Below are 9,607 nucleotides of genomic sequence, written 5' to 3' on the forward strand. Positions count from 1 at the left end.
CAACTTTTTCAAAGCCATGAAGGGAACAGACACATGAAGATCAGGCATATAGAAGGAGAAAGCAACTTTGGAAGGGATTGTGACAAAAGTTGTAGCAAGATAGGGAGGGAGGGCAAGAAATGGAAAAAAAAAGTTAAGATGAAGATTAGGAAAAAATACAAAAAAAGTAAGTTCATGATGTAATGTATAACATGCAGCTATGCCACAATTGTGGCACTGAATCTTTCTACCTCATGCTGCAGGAAGCAAGATAAAACATTTTCAAGGTGAACTAATACTCTAGAGCACTTTAAGATTGTCAGGCTCATGCAGATTAAGAGAAAACAGCTGCCTGCCTGCTCTGGTTAAGCTCCTCTTAAAAAAAAAAAAAATTGGTAGAAATGTATGCTTATAGAATTTTATTGAATACAGTCTTAACAGATACATCCGTGAATATACACTTTAAATAGGCAAATTATGCTCATACAAAAATACATTGAAAAAAGTGTTCTACATTGTAGAAGGCAAATATCTTCTGTAGATACAGTCAACATGAACTGAGCAATTTTAACTTTGCAAGTCAGCAAATCCTACTGGATCTGGCCAGAGGGAAAAGGGCAATTGGTGAATACATGAATATAGCAGTGGAGACCAGATTTTGTATTTAAAATCTCTCTCAAATACAGACACCTATATACTGGACCAATATTGTTTACAATTGGTAAATACAACTTGAAGTTCTGCCCCAGATTGGACACAGTTTTAAAGTGTGACTACGTTAGATAGTGTAAGAAGCAAGGCCACTACTCTGCTTTACAATAGGAGAATACATCAGAGAAAGCTTCATTAGTAAAAAACAGAAAAAAAAAGTTTTCAATTGATTCCAGTACAGTTGCCAATTTTGAGTAAGATAGAAAAATTCTCAAAAGCAAGATTTTTAGCAGGAGCCCTCCCACAAATTGCTTGGAATTTCTTCAACCAATGTTGAATGGACGTAGACATTTAAATTCTATGTAGGACCAAAAACAGAACCTTCTTGAAAATGAAGCTATGAATCTGGCTCATTTTCACATGAAATTCCACATGTACACCTGACTCTCCAGGTTTGCTCGATTGATATTAGGTAGCTGCATCCAGAGCTATACTCTTCCATGCGAGACGCATGTTTCACAAAAAAAAAAAAAAAAAAAGTTTAGTGTCTAGACATGGTACTGATATTCCATTAAATAATCTTTTAATCTTGTAGGCAATGGTAGTTCACAGACCTTCTGGGTACACTTGTTGACCGTTAGTCTACAGAGATGTTGTAGCGATGGAGTTGAGGTATACAGGGGCTTGGTCAACCAAAAGTGCACAGCTCTGCTTGGAAGCGATTCAGACTCTGTTTTGCGATCCTTGGACAAGAGGACATAGTATTCGACAAGGCGGACGACGCTTTCGAACTGTTTGAGTTTTGCTCGGACACAAAAGACAGAGTCCAGTCTGAACTTGCCGTCTTGATACTCTATCCGCAAATTGGTTGGTCCTGCCGTAGTCTTCACGGAGATGGTCAGGAGGTATTCTGCATGGGCGCTGTCTCTTAGCAAGAAAGTCCCTGCTGGGGCATCCTGTAGCAGCTCCTTCGCTTCACCGACCGTCATTCTGCCCCAGTACCATCCTGTTAGAGGAGAAAAAGAGGCTCATCTTTACAAAACTAAGATGCTGTGAATACTAGGGGGGAGGTTTAATAAAAAAAAAAAAAAGACAGGATTCTCCTCACTTTATGAAGTTTCTTCGTGAATATTTGATATTTCTGCCTTTTCCTCAAAAGTTGGTCTCAAGGCAGATTACAATAAATTTAAATGAAGAGGCATTAGAACATCTTGCAATCTAAAGATAATTTGCAGTTAACAGTTGGGATCCAGTATAGGAAAAACTTATTTGAAAATAGCTTCAAGACCCAAGTTGTATAACTGTCCCTCATCTGCAGACTGTACAAGTTGCTTTATTAGCAAAAAAATAAATAGTTTCTTAAACAAGTCAAAATAGCTCTTCTATAATTTTGCTCTTACAATAGAAGATGGGTTTGGGACCTTTGTTTTCAGTTTTTTTTCCCTGGGAATTTATATTGTAACAAAAATAAATTCAAGCAATGAAAAGATGACTTGACAAGAGAAATCAGTGAAGTCATTTTTCTACTGATTTTTTTTCTTCATAATATCGAAAGTCCCAGGGAAAAGAAAACTGAAAACTAAAGTCCCCAATTGTGGACTATGCCACTTAGATCCTTGAGACCAGACATTTTAGTGTTCCCCCTCTGGCCAGATAAAAGCTTTTTGAAGATGCTTTTAAATCCTGAACACTTCTCCACAATAAACTTCTGGAACTTGCCATGTGTGCGTTCTAACCGCCAGCTGCATGGTACAGTCGAGCCTGTCTTTATACAAGGATTGTAATGCAGTTCTAAATATTGTGATAAAAAAATATTTTCTTAGACAAAGTGATTAGATTACATTTCCAGCTTCTAGAAGTGCTGAACTTTTGCTAGCTAGTATCCCAAAAAATTCAAGTGCACCTCCCTTTCTCTATGATTTGGCCTACGGAAATTCATGTTCTATCAGAAGCAAGTAGTATTGGTACAAGACAAATTAAAATCATTCTTGAAAATCAGACACCCAGCTCTCATCCCGATTCAGCCATTTTACTATAGAGGCCATCTGCCGCACTAAAACTGTACAAGAAGATTTGTGGCTTATTGCAGGGTTTGCATTCGGGGATGAGTAAATATGGTAAACAGTCACGTTGATCTTTGAAGAACTAGTGCTACTTAATATCGGGACTATTAACTCCGACACACTGGGCAGTGAAAAAAAAAAAAAAGTTATAGGTTAGTTCTTCTACTGAGCTGACAAAAACAGGAGGAAAGCGGCACGGCTGCTTTATTGGAAAAGTCACACTTTGATAAAGTTTTCAGCAACTTCATTATGCAAAGTTACAAAAAGGTCCATGTGGCCAGAAAGTGTTAAATAAGGAGGCTGCACAAGAAATCAAAGTTTTCTGCCAGAGGAAGGAAACGGGGAGGGGGAATACTATTTCTTTTAAAACAGTTGCTGGACTGAAGTTTAATATTAAACTTTAAAAACGTCTCTAGCCAAGGCTGTACGACGTTATAAATAGCTTTGCACAGCTCCGGCGCTCACGTTTGGCGCATTCTGCGAGCTGTCAACTTAAGAGATCGTGGCAGAGACTAATCCAGCAAATCCGGTATGAAACCGGACCCTCAGATCGGTCTAAAAACGCGTCAGCTCGTTTTTAAGGCGAGAATGGGGAATGAGCAAAAGCCTTAAGATGTTCCTCCGTTTATTGGCCATCGCTCATCTGATCTCAGGAAAGGACAAAAAAAAAAAAAAAAAAAAAGCTGCACAAAAGTTTACCAGCTTTAAAAAAAAAAGGCCAAAAAACCCCCCACAAGTTAGCATGTATTTGCACAATCTCGCTCTAGTTTGTAGCTTGAGATCCGATTACACAATTCAGAAATATCAAAACGTTGGCTTTATATAAAGGCTACTTTTGTTCAATTAGTTAAGTTATGCATTATAAAAACACTAAAGCGATAAGCCGCATAAATTAACAGAGATGCAATATGAATAGTTACATTACACCCACCTTGAATAGCAGATGGAGAAGGTTTAAGCACCTTTTAACACGATTAGGGCTTGGTATTAGTTACTCGCATAATTTAGAAACATGACGGCAGAAAGCCCAGATGGCCCATCTAGACTTCTCCTTACTTAGCCTCAAAAAGTCAGATCTCACCAAAAAGTGCACAGCAGAAGCCTGCAACTTCCCAGTTTTAAATTCTAAGCTTCTCCATCGCAGAGTTGGAAGAAAGCAGGAAAAAAGGATTAAAGTTTCAAGTTTTACAAAAGCTTGGTCTAAAAATCCCTCATTTTTAACTTCGACAAATTCAGGCTTGAAACTTAAAAGTAAAATAAAGAACTTCTCTAATTCTAGGCTGAGTAAAAGAAAAAAAGTTACATAACTATTAAACGCTGCATCACCTGACCTGCTAAGAAAGTTATCTTACGGTATTTAAAATGAATAAAAGCAAATTAATCAATCTAACCTGTTAAACTTCACGAGTAACAAGGTGCCCGTGGGTGTGAAAAAGCGTATTTGGAACCGATTGAGAGAGCAAGTTTGCAAAAAAAAAAAGTTAGAAAGAGGCCATGTTGCGTGAAATATAAACCAACTTTTAAGTTACAGTGCGAGAGCAAGAATCTAGCAAAAAAAAAAAAAAAGTGACCAGGCTCCTATTATTCCTAGAAGATGGGTTTTTAACTGTACAAGTTCCAAAATTCAGTTGGGTACACGGGTTGAACGATCCGAATCCACGCTGCAACTCGCAAGCCACGAAGTGACCGCGGCTCGGATAGTCACGTGTCTCTCGGATTCGTTTCTCCCCCCCCCCCCCCCGGTATGATCAGGACTATGACCGAGCTTCGGGTACGGAGAGCGTTCACCGATCATCCACATCCTCCTGAAAACTGACAACCGTACTCCGATTTATCATTCATTCACCACCATCCCCCCCAACTCTCGTGAACCGAAAGCTAGCGTTCCTCCGTGTGGCGGGAATTGCGCGTAAGCGGAGTAGAGGCGGCAGCTTCCTCCCGCAGGTGGAAACTTGGCAGCACTACAGTCCGCCGCGAAAGAAGCTTTAACGGGGTGCATAGGCAACCCCCCCACCCCGGAATAGGACACCAAGCACGAGTTATTAGGGGGGGGGGGCGCGCAAGAGAGAGAGACAGACACGCATACAATAGACAGATTTTCTCTCGAGGTTTCTTATGTCCTATTTCACCCGGACGGGAAAGGTGGTTTCAGGACTGCCGGCTCTTCTAACCCCCCCCCCCCCCCGCTACAGCCGAGCTAATAAGTGTTTCCACCATGTGCACGTCGCGGTGTAATACTCCAAAGCCGATTAAAAAAAAAAAAAGACAATATTCCTATAAACTGTTTTCCCTGTAATCGAGCGACTGATCGCAACAGGCTTCCCTCTACAAAACCGGCAGCCTACAGCTTTACAAATAAATAGTGCGCGAATTCCCGCCACAGCCCAATGCCGGCAGCATGTAGGAAACCGGCGCCGACTGCCACGGTTCCTTTCTCCCTCCTTTTATGCCTCATCATCGCTTGAATTTAAAATAAGTTGTAAGCCAATAACAGCGTTTAACGTCGCCGTGGAGATCCAGGGCTACCTAAACAGAATTACACAGTAGGCTACCTCGGCTAGTTGGGAAGAACCGTCTTACGACACCTGATGAGCCTCCCACCCCCGCAACCAAGGGGGGGGAGGGCGCGAGTCACGGCCTTTTTAAGCCCAGGAAAATATTTCGTTTGCCGCCGCCGCTCCCGTACCTGATTTCCTCAGCTCGCCCATGGCTATCGCAATGCGGTCCTCCTGGGCCGGAGGGACGGCTGGCCCCGCTTCGCCCTCCGTGCTGTCCGGGCTCTCCGACGATCGCGGGGTCATAGGAAGATCCAGTTCGCATGTGAGCTTTACTTCCCCACCCGAAGAAACGGAGTTTGCTTAAGTGGCGTCCCCCGAGCAGTCTCCAAGCTGTTTATTCAGTAGAGATCAGAAAAAGGGGAAACTTCCCGCTGATTATTTTGCTTTATTGTTCTTGTTCACCGGTTTAATCCTCAAAAGCCATGGATGGTATACTCGTTCCTTAACGAGGGCATTTCCCTAAAAGAAAACAAAGAGACGGGAGTTTAGTATATGTTACTGAATGCAAACAATATCAAGACTAATAAAGTCATAATTTTCCAGTCTTAAAATAAACCTCGAAGAAACTAAGATCATCCCAGGTCAGCAGGGGAAGAAGAAAAAAAAATCCCGCACTTTGGTCTCCAACTAGATCTCCACTTATACTGAGGCTTTAAATGCAGCCGCGGTCTGATCATTAATTAACAATTTCTAATGGCCAAGTGATCAGTGCTGGCTTTAGATTCACCTGCGGGTTAAGGGGAGGAAGGAGGAGCCTCGGTGTAGGATTTAGTCAATAAAAAAAACCCCCAAAAACAATTAATTTAACACTAAGGGACGATGAAATTGATAAATGTATTATCACTAGAGAGCGGCGCCTTTTGCCCTTCCAGGCAGACATAACAATGCACCATTGGGGACAAGGAAGGAGGTGCCAGTTGCTTGCTGTCCATTTCCGAGCCGGAGGTTGCCCCGCAGGAGCTCAGTTCCCCACTGGCAGCGGAACGGCGTTGGGCCACGGCCCCACCAACTTTTTGCCCCACAGCGGACAGGGGTGGAGGTTGGTTGGGTTGCCCCCCCCCCTCCCCAATACAAAAAAAAGTGTTCTGCTGCCCCTCCCCCGCCACAATAGAGGAGGCCGCGATGTCGAGGAAGCCGAGAGGTTGCTGGAGTACGATCCCTTCCAAGAACTATAGAGGAGGGTTTGTTTATTTTTGGTTTAAACGTGATCATCGCCTTACCTCTTTTTTTCTGATGTGGCTCGTCCTTCTTGGAGAAACCTTTGAGTTTTACGCTGTTTTTGTTTTTCGTTAAATTCGTGGACGGGTGATCAATGTGACTTAAGCCATCAAAAATGCGTCTTTTTTTTTTTTTCGCATTACAGCAACAGTGTAAAGATAATTGGATCAATACCCTGCTCCCCCTCCGCCCCCACCATTTGTTCCGATGTGGCTGAATCACTTATCCCAGAGAATCGGAGGGGTTTCACACATCCCCCCCTCACCCCGACTATTATTACTACGGTTTCTTAGAACAGAAAATCCCCCGAGGCATTGCGACGTCCGACTGAAACCTTAAAGAAAACCAAAGCATCGCGCAAGGTCCGGAGCCGGACGGCTGCAGCGTTCTCCGGCAGGGAGCATCGGAGAGCCCAACCCGGATCAGGAGCTCAGGAAGGAGACGAGCCGAGGAGGTGGCAAAGCCATGGGGAGATGCGCGGGCGCCACGATGATCGTCCCCACTCCCAGGTCACTGCAGCGGCGCTCCTGCACCCACTTCAGCAGCAGCAGCCGAGCCAGCCCCAGAGGCGGCAGCGAACAGGCAGGGCGCAGACTGGGGATCATCCCCGGGTGGCGCGCCCTCAAGAGTTAACCGCGTGCAGATGTTTACAGAGCTTCGTTCGCGTCCCCCGGTCCGCCCCGGCTCTCTCTCTCTCTCTCCCCTCCCCCTTCCCCTCCCCATCAGCTAAAATGTGAAAGGCCGCTTTCCAGGAACTTTCCAGGAATCGCGTCACGTGGCTGCATCGGCTCGCGGCGGCTGCGGCTGCCGCGCGCGCAGTAGAGAGCCGCCGCCGCCAGGGCTCCGGCGCCTCCCTACCCCCACCACGCGCACCTCGCGACGTGGATACACACACGAACCTCGTGCCGGGGTTCCTGCGGGAGACCGAGGACTTGGCACGGGCGGCGGGAGCGCGCAACTTGCACGCTGCCGCCCCCACCCAGACTCGGGCATTATTTTTGACTCTCCAGATTCACCTTCACACTTTCCCTCTCACGGCCCACAGACGTAGTACAGGAAAATAAGCGCAGTGGAGGCCTCCCCGCCGGGAGTAAGTCACCACTGACAGCGCGGGAGCTGGGCTGGGCGCGCTGCTCGCTACCCTGTGGTGGGTCGGCCCCCCCCCCCCCCTCGATATTTCCACCAGCTCCCTGCAGTCTCCCCCCGGAAGTTTCTTCGGGTGGCGGGAGGGTGTGCAGGTTTGCTGGGCCCCGGGACAGGGGAGGCCTCCCGCAGACTCCACGCCTAGGTGCGTTCCCAGCGGCGGGACTTGAACTGCTCTAACTTCCCCAAGGGGAGGTTTTTCCCGCTGCCGGCCGCGATTAACAGGGAAAGGGGCACTTTGCGTCGAGCGTTTGGAAATAAAAGCTCGTAAGGGTGAGAGCTGGAGGATGCAGTTGCACCTTGGCTTTAAGCGTTAAAAGAGCTTCTCAGCACTCCACCCCCAACTGTAAACACCGTGCCAGCGTCCCGCCTATAAAGCAGCTGTAAAGTCCTTTCAAATGTAGGGGGAGCTCTACTAACTTGCAGTTAAAGTGGCAGAAAGCATAGGGAAGAGGCTAACCAGCGGGGTTTGTTGACAACCCCTTCTAAGGCTGATTAGGGCGGGTGTATTTAGGGAAGAGCCCCCCCGGTTGCCATTGCCCTTCGGCCCCAGCCTCGCTAGGATTCTTTCCTCCATTTTCTATTGCCCTCTCGCTTCTCTTGCACCGTTTCCTGATTGTCATTGTGTTGTTTTCCAGTGACTGAAGAACGCCTCCTGTACCTTGCGTTTATTTTTTTACCTGCATATTTATTCAGTTTAACCGTTTCAGGCCCAGGTGGGCCCTCTCTTGGTAAAAATCAAAGTTACCGATGGGCCTCAAGATACATGCGAGTCCATGGGAGTACGGCGACCGGGTCCACTGAAAGTCAAGACTCGGGCTCTTCGATCTGGAGATTTCTGTCGGGAGAGAAAAGTTGCACACACCGTGTTAAATTATGTACAGAGCATATGTTGTAGCTAGTGTTGAACCTGGAAAATCTCCAATATGTTTCCGCCAGCGGCGTTTTGACATATTTATATTTGACTTTCTACTGGCATTTTCATACGGGGTTGGTACATACTGCTTCCCCCCTGCCCCCACCCCTACAAGAGCCTAGATAGCAATCATTGACTTGCGAAAAATAAAGCACAACATGTTTCCGAACCCTCCCATGAATTTGACTCAAGACACATATTCTTATTACTTTTCACAACTAAGGTATAGTGTTGGTATTCGGGCAACGAGTAAATCATAGTCCCCCTAGTATTTAATTATCCTTTTTAATATCCTGTTTTTGTTTGCACTTGTGGTTGCGGATTCCCGCATTTACTAGGCTATTTTAACAGTTAGGGCAGCACTTTAATGCCTGTTGTGGCATAGGAGAATATATTGATGTTTGGTATGGTGTTCCAGCCTAGTCCCTCTCTCCAGCTTTATCCTTAGCTGTCTTTCGGTTCAAGGTGCCGAGTAGAGCTGAGCCAAGCCTAGGCTTTAGTTCAAAAAGACCAACACTGGTTGGAGGTGCAGTCTTTCACGTAGCATTCCTAGGACTACCGGATGAAGCAAAGCGACGACAAGAAATGTTGGTCCAGTAGCCACTGCCGGATGGCGTGCAACGGCCCGTCTCCGCTCTTTCTTGATTTCTATTCCTCCTGTTAGCAGAATCACATTTGCATTCAGTTGGAGCGGTCATTTATCTGAAGATGTCCTCATTAATGAAAAACATGCCCCTTTATTTTTATTTCCTCTTGCATGGTTTCCTTAGGAAGTTTGTAGATCATGGCTCAACCAGCTCTGTTCGTCCTCCTTTCACCCTTTTCGTGTAATGTAAGAGGCTTAAACCTAACTCAGCGATCAGAGAAAAGGAAGGGACAATTAGAAAAACCCTTAATCCCGAGCAGAAAACAAGGGTTGGCAGCGGGGTTGGGGAGGGAATCCTGCCACACACAATGTGTTAACCCATAAGTGATATATATATATATATATATATATATTTTTTTTTATATTACAAGTAAAACTGAGCTTTGTTTGAATCATATGCATGAACCAGACATTCATCATTTGCATAAACATA

The 9,607-nt window shown here is 45.4% G+C and overlaps 1 protein-coding gene across 2 annotated transcripts; it reads right to left on the reverse strand.

The window, feature by feature from the left end:
- Positions 1–381: 381 nt before the first annotated feature.
- Positions 382–7,135, reverse strand: SOCS2 (suppressor of cytokine signaling 2). 2 transcript variants are annotated; one of them, XM_029601623.1, is made up of 3 exons: positions 6,472–7,135; positions 5,380–5,710; positions 382–1,636 (listed from the first exon to the last, which is right to left on the reverse strand). In XM_029601623.1, exons 2-3 carry the CDS (start codon positions 5,492–5,494, stop codon positions 1,179–1,181), a joined length of 573 nt encoding a protein of 190 aa, XP_029457483.1. In that variant the 5' UTR covers positions 5,495–5,710; positions 6,472–7,135; the 3' UTR covers positions 382–1,178. The 2 variants fall into 2 exon arrangements, with proteins under 2 accessions (XP_029457483.1, XP_029457484.1); XM_029601624.1 differs by lacking the exon at positions 6,472–7,135 and adding an exon at positions 5,808–5,925.
- Positions 7,136–9,607: the final 2,472 nt, after the last annotated feature.

The sequence above is a fragment of the Rhinatrema bivittatum genome, chromosome 4 (assembly GCF_901001135.1).
Source record: "Rhinatrema bivittatum chromosome 4, aRhiBiv1.1, whole genome shotgun sequence".
Taxonomy (NCBI): Eukaryota; Metazoa; Chordata; class Amphibia; order Gymnophiona; family Rhinatrematidae; genus Rhinatrema; species Rhinatrema bivittatum.

What these genes read in the sequence shown, in the direction of transcription:
- SOCS2 (XM_029601623.1), bottom strand. Translation starts at nt 5,494, where the DNA reads ATGACCCCGCGATCGTCGGAGAGCCCGGACAGCACGGAGGGCGAAGCG. An exon ending in GGGCGAGCTGAGGAAATCAG is followed by an intron (nt 1,637 to 5,379) that starts GTACGGGAGCGG and finishes CTCCTCTAACAG; the next exon opens with GATGGTACTGGGGCAGAATG.